General features: G+C 46.5%; 1 protein-coding gene across 1 annotated transcript; it reads left to right on the forward strand.

The window, feature by feature from the left end:
• Positions 1–10,948: 10,948 nt before the first annotated feature.
• Positions 10,949–13,083, forward strand: FBLL1 (fibrillarin like rRNA 2'-O-methyltransferase 1). The gene has a single exon (XM_022595069.3). The coding sequence runs from the start codon at positions 11,551–11,553 to the stop codon at positions 12,559–12,561; it is 1,011 nt and encodes a 336-aa protein (XP_022450777.2). The 5' UTR covers positions 10,949–11,550; the 3' UTR covers positions 12,562–13,083.
• Positions 13,084–15,091: the final 2,008 nt, after the last annotated feature.

The following is a 15,091-nucleotide window of genomic DNA, read 5'->3' on the forward strand; positions in this document are numbered from 1 at the left end:
GCCAGGTTTTTCCTGGCTGAACCACTTACTTCCCTGCTGTTGGGCTCTGGAAGAGTTATTGACCCTCTTTGCCTTAACCTTGCCTGCCAGCCGTGAGGATGGGTATCTGGACTGAATTTATCATATTCTCATTTACATTTGTATTATAAGTAATATATAAATGAGAATATATATATATATATATATGTTCTTATTTAGCCTCCCCAACTAGACGCAAATATATATATATATAAACTAATAACTATAATATATATACAGTTAATATATACAGGGTTCAAAAGCGGTTGTCACTGCCAGTGCTATTACTACTACTGATTATAATAACCATTGAGATGGCTCTGGGTAGACACTTAACAAATGTTAATTACCACTTACAAGCTGTTTAACTTGGCTTAGAAAAGTTACGCCCTCTCTCCAATCATTAGCTTCCCCATCTGTTCAACGGAACTAAAAATACCCATTTCCTAGGATTACTGTGAGGATTATAGGAAATGAAACCATCAGCTCAGTACCAGGAATATAGAAGGAAGTTTTCTTCCTTTAGGAATATTTTAGAAACCGACTTCAGAAAAATAATGCATAATGCCTGATAATAAACAACTCAGTTTCTTTTGTGAAGAACTCTAAGATCAGGGGCTGAATCAGCAAGAGCTGGTGAAACTACATCTTTACCCTTTATCCTCCTTTCTGGAAAAATTATTCTTTCCAAACATCAACTCTTTTGGCCTGATGTTCAGGTGCCTGTCACTGGGTTTGCCTGGCTGACGGCAAAAAATCGTAGGAAGGCTGAGGTGCCAATCTAGGAGACCGAAATAAGAGTAGGGATTAGGTGGAGAAGAAGGAAACTCTTTCTCCCTATGTTCTTGCTTAGTTAATACCTAATGGCTTTTTAAGGGGTTGCAAGTATAGTTTAATAAAGATGTGCCAATATCTAGCAGCAAAGGCACTCTGCCAACATCATAAGCCCCTCTGCACCTGCTCTGGCATAATAACTTTGATAAGAACTACTCATTACTGAGCACCTATTGTAAGACTCTATAATCCTTCCAACAACCTGATTATTCCAATGAAGACGTAGCTATTCAGAAGAGATAACAATTCAGAGCCAGGACTGGGACTCATGTCTGTTTGCCTTGAAGTACATGTTTTTCCTTGTGTACTTTCTCTCTCTTCCTCTCCTCTTTCTCCTCTAGTACTTTTCAGATTCCTGCCTTTTCCTTCTAGCCCACCCGGATTTCAGGCCAGCCTTTGTACCCATACCAGGTGCATCACCGATCCCCATGGCTTTAAGATCTCCTGTTCCCATGGCCCTGCACCTGGCGGACTGAGAGGGATGCCAGCTGCTCTCTCCTTGCAGGGCACAGAGCTCTGAGTAGCACACCAAGATGTGCAGGAACCTGGAAGCTGAGAACCCTTACATATTTCTGAGTCTCTGAGTCATTGAAGAAAAAGAGGTACTTCAGTGAAGAGGGCTCAGCCTTACTAGGAATTATAAAGGAAATATTAAAGGCACTGTGTTTTTAAATAGTATACTTAGCGAACTTGAATATTTTTGGCTAAAGCAATTTCATATTGTGACCAAGGGAACTGAGTGAGTTCAATTAAGGTACTATGAAGAGACAGGAGCACTGCATACAGACCAATGTTTTAACAGTTAAGATTATTTTTTATCTTTGACCTAAAGGAGACAAGTATACTCAACAGGGAAAAGATAGTCTCTCAATAAACAGTGCTGGGAAAGCTGGATATTCACATGCAAAAGAATGAAATTGGACCCCTATCTTACGTGACTTACAAAAATTAACTCAAAGTGGATTAAAGACTTAAATGTAAGATCAGAAACCATAAAACTCCTAGAAGAAAACATAGGGGAAAATCTCCTTGACACTGGGCTTGGCAATAATTATTTTTTTAGATATGACACCAAAAGCACAAGCAACAAAAGTGAAAATAAACAAGTGAGACTATATCAAACTGAAAAATTTGTGTATAGTCAAGAAGCAATCAACGATATGAGAAGGCAACCTATGTAATGGCAGAAAATATTTGTAAACTACATATCTGATAGGGGGTTGATATCCAAAATATACAGGGAACTCATACAACTCAACAGCCAAAAAAAAAAAAAAAAAAACATTCCCACCCAAATAATCCAATTAAAAAATGGGCAGAAAAAAAACAAAAAAAGGGCAGGGACTTCCCTGGTGGTGCAGTGGTTAAGACTCTGCACTCCCAATGCAGGGGGCCTGGGTTCAATCCCTGGTCATGGAACTAGATCCCACATGCATGCTGCAACTAAGAGTTCGCATGCCACAACTAAGGAGCTCATGTGCCACAACCAAGGAGCCGGAGAGCCACAACTAAGGAGCCTGGGAGCTGCAACTAAGGAGCATGCCTGCCACAACTAAGACCCAGTGCAACCAAATAAATAAATAAATTTTTTTAAAATGGGCAAAGGGTCGGAATAGATGAATAGACATTTTTCCAAAAGATATTGACGTGGCCAACAGGTACCTGAAAAGGTGCACAGCATGACTAATCATCAGGAAAATGCATTTCAAAACTAAAATGAGATATCACCTCACACTTGTTAGAATAGCTATTACCAAAAAGACAAGAGCTAAGTGCTGGTGAATATGTGGAAAATAGGGGACTCTTGCTCACTGTTGATGGGAATGTAAATTGGTGAAGCCACTATGGAAAACAGTATGGTAATTCCTCAAAAAATTAAAAATAGAACAACTATATGATCCAACAGTTCTACTTTTGGATATATACCTGAAGAAAATGAAATCACTATCTTTGAAACTGAGCAGGACCCTACAGGGTCTTCCTGGGGAAAGACACCCAACCTGTGTCCTCCATCTCTTATTTAAAAAAAACTTTAGCCTCCTAGGCCTTCCAAAGAGCAAATATAATCAGAAATACAGAAACAAAGGAAAGCAATCAAGCAAGACAAAATAATAATAGTTTAACCATAAAAAAAAGTCAATGACCTTTAATTCCTCCTCAGAGGCTATAGATAATATCCTGATCCAAATCTTTGAGTTGTTTTTCAGATATTAAAACCCCCACAAGATGGAAGAAGTTGACTGCATGCTGACCACTAGCATGTAGCCCCCAGATGAGCTGGAGCGTGAAGATTGATAATGCTGACCTCTGTGACCTCATCTGGTTGCCTCACCACCCACCAATAAGAAAATTGTGTGTGAGCTGATCACATACTCCACAACCCTTTCCCTCACTTTGTCTTTTAAAACCCTTCCCTAGGGACTTCCCTGGCAGTTCAGTGGTTAAGACTCCGTGCTTCCATTGCAGGGGGCATGAGTTCGATCCCTGGTCAGGGATCTAAGATCCCACATGCTGTGTGATGCAGGAAAGAAAGGAAGAGAGAGAGAGAAAGAAAGAAAGGGAAAGAAAGAGAAAGGAAGAAAGGAAGGAAAGGAAGGAAGGAAGAAAGAAAGAAAGAAAAAGCCATTTCCTAAAAGCCATCAGGGAGTTCAGGTTTTCTGAGCATTAGCTGCTTGTTCTCCTTGCTTGTTACCCTGCAATAAATGTTAAACTTTTCTTCACCAAAACCCCGTGTCAGTAGATTGGCTTTGCTGCAGGCAAATAGACCCAAGTTTGGTTTGGTAATGTCTTGAAGAGATATCTGCACATCCACATTCATTAGAGCATTATTTACATTAGCAAAGACATGGGAACTAAGTGTTCATCAATGGATGAATGGATAAAGAAGTTATACACACAAGTGCATGCGCACACACATGCACACACACACACACACACACACACACAGAATGGAATATTATTCAGCCATTAAAAAGGAACTCCTGGGCTTCCCTGGTGGTGCAGTGGTTGAGAGTCCACCTGCCGATGCAGGGGACGTGGGTTTGTACCCTGGTCCAGGAAGATCCCACATGCTGCGGAGCGGCTGGGCCCATGAGCCATGGCCGCTGAGCCTGCACGTCCAGAGCCTGTGCTCCACAATGGGAGAGGCCACAACAGTGAGAGGCCCGCGTACCGCAAAAAAAAAAAAAAAAAAAAAAAAGGAACTCCTGGTTGCCATATGATCCAGCAATCCCACTCCTAAGCATCTATCTGGACAAAATTATAATTCGAAAAGATACATGTATCCCAATGTTCATTGAAACACTATTTACAATAACCAAGACATGGAAACAACCTAAATGTCCACCAGCAGATGAATGGATAAAGAAGATGTGGTACATATATACAATGGAATACTATTCAGCCATAAAGAAAAATGAAATACTGCCATTTACAGCAACATGGATGGACCTAGAGATTATCATACTAAGTGAAGGAAGTCAGAAAAAGGATGACAAATACCATATGATATCACTTATATGTGGAATCTAAAATATGACACAAATGAACCTAACTATGAAACAGAAACAGATTCACAGACATAGAGAACAGACTTGTGGTTGCCAAGGGGGAGCGGGGAGGGGAAAGAGAAGGATTGGGAGTTTGGGGTTAGCAGATGCAAACTATTACATATAGAATGGATAAACAACAAGGTTCTACTATATAGCACAGGGAACTATATTCAATATCCTCTGATAAACCATAGTGGAAAAGAATATATGTATATATGTGTATAACTGAATCACTTTGCTGTATAGCAGAAATTAACACAACATTGTAAATTAACTATACTTCAATAAAATAAATTTAAAAAAAGAGAGAGAGAGATGCCAGAGACGTTACTTTCTCTCCCTACCAGGTGAGGTCACAGTGAGAAGGTGGCCATGTACAAGCCAGAAAGGGACAGCTATCACCAGAAACCGACCATAGACCATGCTAGCATCCTGATCTTGAACTTCCATCCTCCAGAACTGTGAGAAGTAAATTTCTGTTTCTCTGGAAGACCCTGACGTATGCAGCCATCTAAGCTTTTTGAGGATTTACTAAGTGTCAGTCACTAATTCTACAGGGTAAAATGGAGTGAGAGTCTGAGCCACCCCCGAGAAGAAGTGCCACACCCAGTGAGGTAGTGGGCAAATGTCAATGGAATCCCAATTAAGGGACTTGAACTATTCTCCAAGGCCCAGATATTAGAAAAGGAGAGACAGTTCTCTTTTTTACTTAACATGCCATATTAGACATGTGACTGAGAACTGATCATTACTCTGGGCTTTAGTCACGTGTTAGTAAAAAGGTATTCTATTTTGTCTTGAGGAATAAATTGAAATATATGCACACTGAACAGTAAATTTTATCTGTGATGTTTATGTAGGTATACTGATCCAGGTGTGCCAGACTGACATGCAGTAGATACCTGTGACAAAAACGTTTACTATTCACTGATGATCCCACCCACATTTCCCAGCTGCCTTTCAGTTAGACAGGGCATGTGACTAGTCCCGGCCAATGGGTTGTGAGTAGAAATGACTGTGTCAAACCCTAGGCCACAACAGAGAAAAAGGAAAGTGAGTTCTCCATGCCCTTTCTTCCCGCATGGCAACAGTGGGAGCCCTCTTGTTTCTCATGTTACAGCCACAAGATGTTGGTGTGTGAGCCGTGCAGTGTCTATGTGGAGCGAACCTCCCACAGATCTTCAGTGGACATTAAATGTAAGCAAGTGGGAAACGTAGTTGTATTAATCCATTGAGATTTGAGGGTTGTAATATGTTACTGCATCGTAGCCCAGTCCCTCTTGACCAAATACAACTGTGGCTGTCACTAGGGGTAGAGAGGCAAATCCCTGAAGTCACCTTTGGAAGTAGACCACGGCTTATAGAAAACAGGTTGGGGAAGCCTCTTCAGGAGTGAACGTTTAAATGCTAATTAGACTGGGGATGAGGTTGCACAGCCTTCCAGCTGGTTTTACCTAAATCATGACTAGTCACTCCTTAGGCAATTTTCTGGAATGGTATATATGAGAGTAACAGAGAAAAGTTTCATATATCTTGTGAAGTCTATGGGTAGGACTGATGTACTCCATGTTACTACTGAAGCCCAGTCACAGATATAATTATGAACATCATGTGAGGGCATACATTATGGAATAATAAGTCAATTGTAAGCAAAATTTGAAGTGACCATAGTTGTTCTTATTGGCTGTCAGACAGAAGTGTCTGGATCACAATGCCAACTTATCCCTTTAAGAAACTTCTTGAGCAGATGAGACACACTGCTAAAGAATCTTTGAAAATGAGACCGATTTTAATGTTGTAAGTGACCCCAGATGAAAATTTGAGTGGCAGAGGTTTTTTTTGACACCTCAGTCTCTTTATGATGCCAATACTTGGCATGAGTCCCTGCCTTGGTTGCATTCTGGGGTCATGCACAGGAGAGAGGGAACGTGTTCCACTGGACTGAAAGTCTAGTTGGTGATGGGTGCTCCCAGGCTAGAGCATCCCAACAGAGAGCCTGTAGCAAATGGCTATGCAAGGTAGGAATCAAAGGCGGGAGACAGAAAAGGCCTCTGTGGGAGTCATCAAACGTCGTGCTGGGAAAGGTTGCCTCTGATCAGAAACAAGATGTGCAAACTTGGTTTGTACTGATTCCAAAGCTGTCAACAGCAATGAGGCAGTGGGAAAAAGCCTGAGAAATCCGCCTTTGGCTTGCGGACCTGGACGGAGAGGGATGTTGGAAGCCTTAGCAGATTATTGCAGAGGACATCAGTAATGTGAAGAAACTGATGGGCCACTAGGGGCAGGGGTGGGAAGATATCTGGAGAAACTGTCACTGCTAGAGCGTGGTGGAGGCTGCTTCAAGCCCTGGTATGGAATCTAGTGTGTAGGGTGGGCCACCAAAACCTGGGGAAGTAGGCACCCCCAGCAAGGTGGCACACTCCTACTGCTAGTTTACAGTAATTACTCCTGCAGAACAATTCTAAATTCATGAAGGTATTGCTCATTATGTTTAGAATTTGTAATCACTAGCCATCCCTCCCAATGGATTCCATTTAATGGAATCACAGGGGAAGGCATGAATTGCTTGAGAGTATCAGTTCTGAAATGAGCAGCAAGTGCACTGGAAAGGTCACAGTTGTCCACTTAAAACAGAGGCTGTGAACAAGGGCCTCAGAGATACTGGTATCGTGGTGAAGGAGAATTAATGACAACATAACAGAAAGTGATAAGAAAAAGGTCAAAATGTGTCAGTAGGTGTGCCCTCTAAGACTTATACGTAGGGTGGCAAACAGAATTATCTAAACTATTTAAGGTAAAGTTTGGCGGATCTCTTGCTGTTGGATTCTGATCTCCTTCAGTAGCCTGGTGGCATAGTGGAGAGGGTTCATTGTGGAGGATTGGGCTTTAGTACCCTGAATAAAATCAAAAAAGGAATAAGGTATTCAAATGTAACTTCAGACCTCCATGATACTGTGCATCAGAGGGAAAAATATGAAAGCTTATTGATGAGAGTTTTGTACTGCGAAGTTAAATACAGTTAAATACGACCTGTAATACAGGTAGTATTAGTACATTTATAGTATGACTTTATTACCTGATGTAATAAGCCTTATGAGTCATGTACTTTTTCCAAGTTCTGTTTGCACAACAAAGTTTGGGCTGTATTTGAGATGTAGTGGCCAACTAAAGCAGGCACCATTGATGCCCTATCTAATATCCCCTAGACTCACCTCTGAGTTCATCTGCAGCTGTGGTAAAGAGCTTCCAGCGTGATTGCAGCTCCCCATTCCAAGTGCCTGCTTCTCTGCCTGAGAGCTGTCTGAAGCATCAGGGGAATTTGCTGAGCCACACACAGGAGCAACTCAAAGGATAAGACAGTTAATGTTCCAGAAACAGGGTTTCCCTGGTGGCGCAGTGGTTAAGAATCCACCTGCCAATGCAGGGGACACGGGTTCAATCCCTGGTCCAGGAAGAGGAACTAAGCCCATGAGCCACAACTACTGAGCCCACGTGCCACGGCTACTGAAGCCCTTGCACCTAGAGGCCATGCTCTGCAACAAGAGAAGCCAATGCAGTGAGAAGCCCGTGCACTGCAACAAAGAGTAGCTCCCGCTCGCTGCAACTAGAGAAAGCTCACATGCAGCAACAAAGACCCAACACAGCCAAAAATAAATAAACAAACATTTGAAGAAAAAAAAAGTTCCAGAAACAATTCCTGATGGTTGGGGAAGGGAGAATGCTGGATTACTGCCCCAGCCTCCCAGCCTGCAGTGGTACAATTCTGAGATGCCCTCCACACAGTTTCTCAGAGAGTAATCAGAACAGTTAAGCCCTGGGACTTCCCTGGTGGCACAGTGGATAAGACTCCGTACTCCCAGTGCAGGGGGCCCCAGGTTCGATCCCTGGTCAGGGAACAAGATCCCACGTGCATGCCACAACTAAGAGTTTGCATGCCACAACTAAGGAGCCTGCACGCCACAACTAAGGAGCCCATGTGCCACAACTAAGGAGCCCGCCTGCTGCAAGTAACACCCTGTGCAACCAAATAAATTATAAAAAGAACAATTGAGCCCTAATCCCGCACTGTGCTAATCTGCTCATTAATGCACTGTTCCTTAGCCTTTCCACCTCCCCTGTCTCATTTTCCCCACACCCACATGTGCTTCCTGGGATCACCTGGACCCAAGTCCCTGTATGAGGGTCTGTATTAGTCAGCTTTCTCCTGAGAAACAGAACCAGTAGGATAGACAGATCAATCTATTTCTCTATATCCATATGTATAACTCCACGTCTATAGCTATATACCTATATCTGCATCCACATCTATGTATCTATATAGAAAGATTATAAGGAAATGGCTCACGTGATTATGGAGGCTAGCAAGTCTAAAATCTGCAGAGCAAATGTTGCAGTTCAAGGACAAAAGCAGGCAGGCTGCTACCGGCCCAGGAAGAGTCAATACGGCAGTGCAATGGCTGTCGGGCAGGAGAATTCTCTATTACTCAGGGGAAAGTCAGCGTTTTGTTATATTCAGGACTTCAGCTGAATGGATGAGGCCCACCCACATTATAGAGGGCAATCTGCTTTACTCAGTCTACTAGTTTATATGTTAATTTTATCCCAAAATACCCTCACAAAATACTCAGGATAACATTTAACCAAATATCTGGGCATCCCGTGGTCCAGTCTAGTTGACACACAAAATTAACCATTACAGGGTCCGATTTGGGGGCAATCCAAACCAAGGCACCAAGCATAGCTCATCAATTTGGAGAAGCACCCCTTGTAATGAGAGTAGAAACCTCTAAGGAGAGCGTTTTACGTGGACCATACACCTCAGGAACCATACGCGCACTCTCTGACCCCTTGTCCACGTTCCAACACATAGGCTCTGGCCCACATTAAGGAGGCATTTTGGCCAGAAGGGAAAAGCAGACCTGGTGTTGCTGTCCATGAATTTGAGACAGAAAGACTCCTGGTCCAGGATGGAATGAAAGCTTTGCTGTGTGGACTCTGCCTGACATTTGCCCTAATATTCAGTTACATTTTGTCCCTCTCTGGACCAGGCACTTAGTCCCACTAATAGGGAGGTCCACCAATTGCTTACACCACCTACCTGCACCATCTTGCGTTGCTCCTGGTTGAGCCCAAAGCAAGCGCCAGTAGCTTAACCGGCCCCCATTGGTGTTGCTGTCCGTGGTTCTGATAGAAGGAGCAAGCCTCTGCGCTGACACCTGTTTTGCTGTCCATGGTGCTGCCTAATAATTTTTTTTTAAATAAATTTATTTTATTTATTTTTGGCTACGTTGGGTCTTCATTGCTGTGCACGGGCTTTCTCTAGTTGCGGTGAGTGGGGGCTACTCTTCACTGTGGTGCGCCTGCTTCTCATTACAGTGGCTTCTCTTGCTGCAGAGCATGGGCTCTAGGTGTGTGGGCTTCAGTAGTTGTGGCACCCAGGCTCAGTAGTTGTGGCTCACGGGCTCTACAGAGCAGACTCAGTAGTTGTGGCGCACAGGCTTTGTTGTTTCATGGCAATGTGGGATCTTCCCAGACCAGGGCTCGAACCCATGTCCCCTGCAGTGGCAGGCGGATTCTTAACCACTGCGCCACCAGGGAAGTCCAGTGATTCTTTTTTTATGCTCAGGAAGATGCTGCATATTGAAAGAGCAGGTTTTTGAAACGTAGACTAGAATTCAATGACAAACATGAGATTTTGGCTCTTGCTGATGTGTGTTATAGGATTTAGTGCTCTGGTGTATGTGTCCCCATTCAAACTGAAGAATCAGTATTTTCTTGCTGCCCCATATTCCCAGAACAGGTTCTAGGATTTAGCACAGTTGATGGAAAAGAGCAGAGCTAAATAGAGAGCAACCAGGGCTGAAGGTTGCAGGCTATTAACCACATCAGGGGAGTCACTATCCTTTGGAAACCCCTGGCTTGGAATTTTCCTCTTTTTGGCTTCCTATGTCCAACCTCGCATAAACTCTTGTGGATTCTATCTTCTAAGTAGCTCTTAGATTAGGCTACTTCACCTCACCTCTGCCAACACTTCCGACAATGATGATCATCACCACTACTACCATCACTACCTTCACTCTTCTAATTACCATTATTTCTGGCTGGGATCATCCCTTTAGGATAAAAATTTCAAAGTGGAATAACTAAGTGGAAGTATAGGTACGTTGTTTAAGGGTTTGATAGAATATCTGTACCAAGGTGCATTTCCACCAACCTTGTAAAAGAGGACCAGAGACACTTTCAGGTGGCAAAAGAGCTATCAGCAATACATTTCAATTAAAGATTGACCAAAAGAAATACATTAAAAAACTAAACAGGGTGTTCCCTGGTGGTCTAGCGGTTAGAATCCGGCACTTTCACTGGCGTGACCTGGGTTCAATCCCTGGCGGGGAAACTGAGATCCTGCAAGCCAAAATTAATCAATCCATCAATCAATTAAGTAAGTAAAATACATAAAGAAAAAAGCTAATGCTTACAGAGCACTTAGCATGAACCATGGCTGGGCAAGTGTATGTGGTGCTTTAAAACAAACCTTTGTGGTACGTTCTGTTTTCAGATGGAATAATGAGACACAGGTCAAGAAACTTGCCCAAGTTCAGACAAGACCCTCGGAGAAGGTCAGGTAAGCTTTCTGAGACCACACAGCAAGCGAGCGGCGCAGCAAGTACTGAAAGCGATGTTTGTCTCCCCCTCTCCTGCCAAGAAGAACTGCCAGGGGTCCCTGAGAAAGCAGAAGATGGGGAAGAGGGAAGGGAGAAGGCTGCGTCTGCACGCGTGCTGGGAAGCGGGGGCTTCCGGAGCTGCAGGGTCGCCATAGCGGGTATGATGCAATCACGCCCGTCGCTGCGTCAAAGGGCGGCTCCCGGGATGCGGGGACTGCAGTAGAGCTGGTCCCCACCGCCGCCCACCTCGCCCCTGCTGCCCGCCGCGGCTAACCCGGCAGGCAACCGCTGCCGCTAACCTTCGTCCAGAGTCAGGACCACCGCCCCCGAGCCACCAGCCACCCCGACAACATCTCTCAGCCACCGGCGACCCTGACAACCGCCCCCAGGTACCGGCGGTCCCTGACAACCTCTCCGAGCCACCAGTAACCACCGACAACCGCCGTCAGCCCCCGCCCCCCCTCCCCCCCCCCCCGGCGCGCGCCATGAAGTCGGCGGTGAGCGCGCGCGGTGGGGTGTCTGGCGGCCGCGGAGGTGGCTGCTGGGGTGGGGGGCGAGGAGGCGGAGGAGGAGGCGGGGGCAAAGGAGGAGGCGGGGGCAAAGGACCGGGAGGCGATGGCGGCGGCCAGGGGGGCAAGGGCGGCTTCGGAGCGCGGACACGTGGCTTCGGAGGCGGCAGGGGCCGGGGGCGCGGTGGCGGAGACGGCAGGGACCGCGGAGGCGGCGGGCAGCGGCGTGGCGTGGCCAAGAGCAAGAACCGCCGGAGGAAGGGCGTCACCACGGTATCCGTGGAACCGCACCGGCACGAGGGGGTCTTTATCTACCGCGGGGCGGAGGACGCTCTGGTCACACTGAACATGGTGCCCGGCCAGTCGGTGTACGGCGAGCGGCGGGTCACGGTGACCGAGGGCGGCGTGAAACAGGAGTACCGCACGTGGAACCCCTTCCGCTCCAAGCTGGCCGCGGCCATACTGGGCGGGGTCGACCAGATTCACATCAAGCCCAAGTCCAAAGTGCTCTACCTGGGTGCCGCCTCGGGGACCACCGTCTCCCACGTCTCCGACATCATCGGCCCTGATGGCCTAGTCTACGCGGTCGAGTTCTCCCACCGCGCCGGCCGCGATCTGGTCAACGTGGCCAAGAAGAGAACCAACATCATCCCAGTCCTCGAAGACGCCCGGCACCCCCTCAAGTACCGCATGCTCATCGGGATGGTGGACGTGATCTTTGCCGATGTGGCCCAGCCAGACCAGTCCCGCATCGTGGCTCTGAATGCCCACACATTCCTGCGCAACGGGGGCCACTTCCTCATTTCCATCAAGGCCAATTGCATCGACTCCACCGCGTCTGCTGAGGCGGTGTTTGCTTCTGAGGTGAGGAAGTTGCAGCAGGAGAATCTGAAGCCTCAAGAGCAGCTGACCCTGGAGCCCTATGAGAGGGACCACGCTGTGGTCGTCGGGGTCTATCGGCCCCTTCCCAAGAGTGCCAACAAGTAGCAACCCAGCTCGGGCTGTCCCTGAGATAATGCCTAAGACTGTGCTGTGTTCAGTGTTACTATATGTGTGTTTTCTTTGTGCACCGCTTTTCTATTAAATGGCATAAAGAAACAGTACCCAGGTGTATCAGTGAGGCCAGACTCAGTTATCCCCAAATCTCCAAATCCCCCAAACTCTAAAAAGCCAAGATAAAAGGTGATAGGGGTCCATAAAGGATCAGCCTGGGGACTGTGCTTACTCCAATCACTCAGGGTCCTGACTCTTCGGGGCCCCTCTTCACTCGTCACAGGGGCAGGGGAAGAGAGCTGGGAAAATAATGAGCTTATAAAATCCCCTTTGGAACTGAGGGGACACTTCTTGCACGTTGACCATGTCACGTGACCAAGCCTGACTCCAGGGAGTAGCATTGGATATTGATGGACAGTCGTATAGTCTAACACACCCAATCTGTCTGACTCCAAGCCAGAGTCCTAACCATAATATGTAGTTAGTACTTTACTCTTCAAGGAAGCCCTTTTGCATTCCCTAGTATGTGTAGTCAGCACACCAGCCCCAAGCTGGCTTTGTTACCATTACCCTCTTATGGGGGAAGCCACAGAGCTTCTGAAGGTAAACTGGTTGCACAGCCAGGAGGGAGGTAGAACGTAACTGCCAGTCTTTGCGCCTCTAAATTCACTGCCATTTCCTGTACACTAATGGGATCTTACCTCTCCCCGACATGGCCCACGCTAAACAGACCACAAGTCCTAACACAAGGACACACACACAGAGCAGGGCCCTCTGGCTTCTCTGTGTCCTTTCTCTGCCTCCCTGTGCCACCCTTTTCTTAGATTTCAAAATAACAAAACAAGGCAGGGAGGATGTGAGTCCACCTCAAAAAGTATTCCCAGGGCTTCCCTGGTGGCGCAGTGGTTGAGAGTCCTCCTGCCGATGCAGGGGACACGGGTTCGTGCCCCGGTCCGGGAAGGTCCCACATGCCGCGGAGCAGCTAGGCCCGTGAGCCATGGCCGCTGAGCCTGCGCGTCCGGAGCCTGTGCTCCGCAACGGGAGAGGCCACAACAGTGAGAGGCCCGCGTACCGCCAAAAAAAAAGTATTCCCACCACAAGGCATAACGCACCCAAAGTGGCATCACCAAGTGTCTCAGAAATAACCAGGAAAATGACTCCCAGAAAGTATCTGTCTCTGAACGGCACTTTCTGCAGGCCCTGAATCCCAGTCCATTCAATTCTGGCTCTCAAAAGCAGTCCAAAGGGAGCAGGAGAGAGAACAATCCCAGGAGAGCTGGCAATGTTCCAAAACCAAGACTCAAAAAGGCCTTTCATTTATTCATTCACTTATCCACTCAGGAAATCCCCAATGCCAATTGCCAACGTCATCGACATTGCATCCAGGAATGACTGCTCCCTAATCCGTCATTTGGAGAGTGGGTCTACCTTTCTGAAGATGTGCTTGGATAGAGGTTATGGTTAGTTTGCGTTTTCTGAGGGCATACTTCCTTCATACAATAAGAAGATAAATCAGATTTCTAAAGGGCAGCCACCCCTTCTACTCCTCGCCACCCCTTCTACTCCTCCCCTCCCCTTCCCATAATGCACACACAAAAGCTATTCCATACAATGCAGGGGGAGAGCTACAGTTCAGATTTGCTGGCCAGACTGACTCAGGAAGAAGAGGGTGAACGGAGTAAATGTCTGCAAAATCCCAAACCAGGCATTTCCACAAACTATGTGAGATCTTCATTAAAACCCTGCAAAGCGAGGATCATTATTCCTATATAACAGAGGAGGAAACTGCAGTTCGGAGAGATGACATGACTTGCTTAAGATCCCCCAGTAAGTCTCACAGCCAGAAACCAAACCCACAGGAGTCTGACTCCAAAATCTATGGCCTTTCCACTGAGGTCTGTGCTGGCTCCCTTACTTTGAAAAGCCCTCTCTCCAGTCCTAGGCTAATTGATTCATTGCTGGGATGAAACCCTGAGGCTGGGAATGGACTCCCAGGAAACAGGATGATTCCTTCTGGAATCTTAAAGGGTCTAGTCCTTCCTCAGAGGCAGCTCAGTCTCAATAAGGAGCTCTTGGAGCCTCCTTACAAGGTGTCTGTCCCTCCAGATCTGGGACATGGCAGGGGAAACTTGGCCTCTTTCCTTGCTGTGAGCATTCCCACATACACACAGAGAAAATTTATAGTCCACGTTTGAAGCTGCTTGAAGTGGGAACGTCAATGGAGACATGGCATGAAAAAAACCTCTTGAAGAATGTCTCTGAGCTGCAGACGGGTTCCTGGGCCAATGGAACAACATGGTAAGTCCCAGGAGAAACATAGGTATAAGGACTAAGGGAATATAGGAAGGAAGCTGAAACCTGGTTTTGGAGGATGGGGGCAGGGGAAGTATGGGACTGTAATTCCAGTGGGCAGTGAGGTTCAGGACATACGTAGCAGTGACACTGGGCACCTGACCTGCTTGGGTTCCCAGAGGCATCAAATTGGGGTCCCTAGGCATCTTAGACTGCTGCGGCTACCCTAACA

Source organism: Delphinapterus leucas, chromosome 3 (assembly GCF_059928025.1).
Source record: "Delphinapterus leucas isolate spDelLeu-1000000601 "Yukka" chromosome 3, BTC_Dleu_Yukka2, whole genome shotgun sequence".
Classification (NCBI taxonomy): domain Eukaryota; kingdom Metazoa; phylum Chordata; class Mammalia; order Artiodactyla; family Monodontidae; genus Delphinapterus; species Delphinapterus leucas.

What these genes read in the sequence shown, in the direction of transcription:
- FBLL1 (XM_022595069.3), top strand. Translation starts at nt 11,551, where the DNA reads ATGAAGTCGGCGGTGAGCGCGCGCGGTGGGGTGTCTGGCGGCCGCGGA.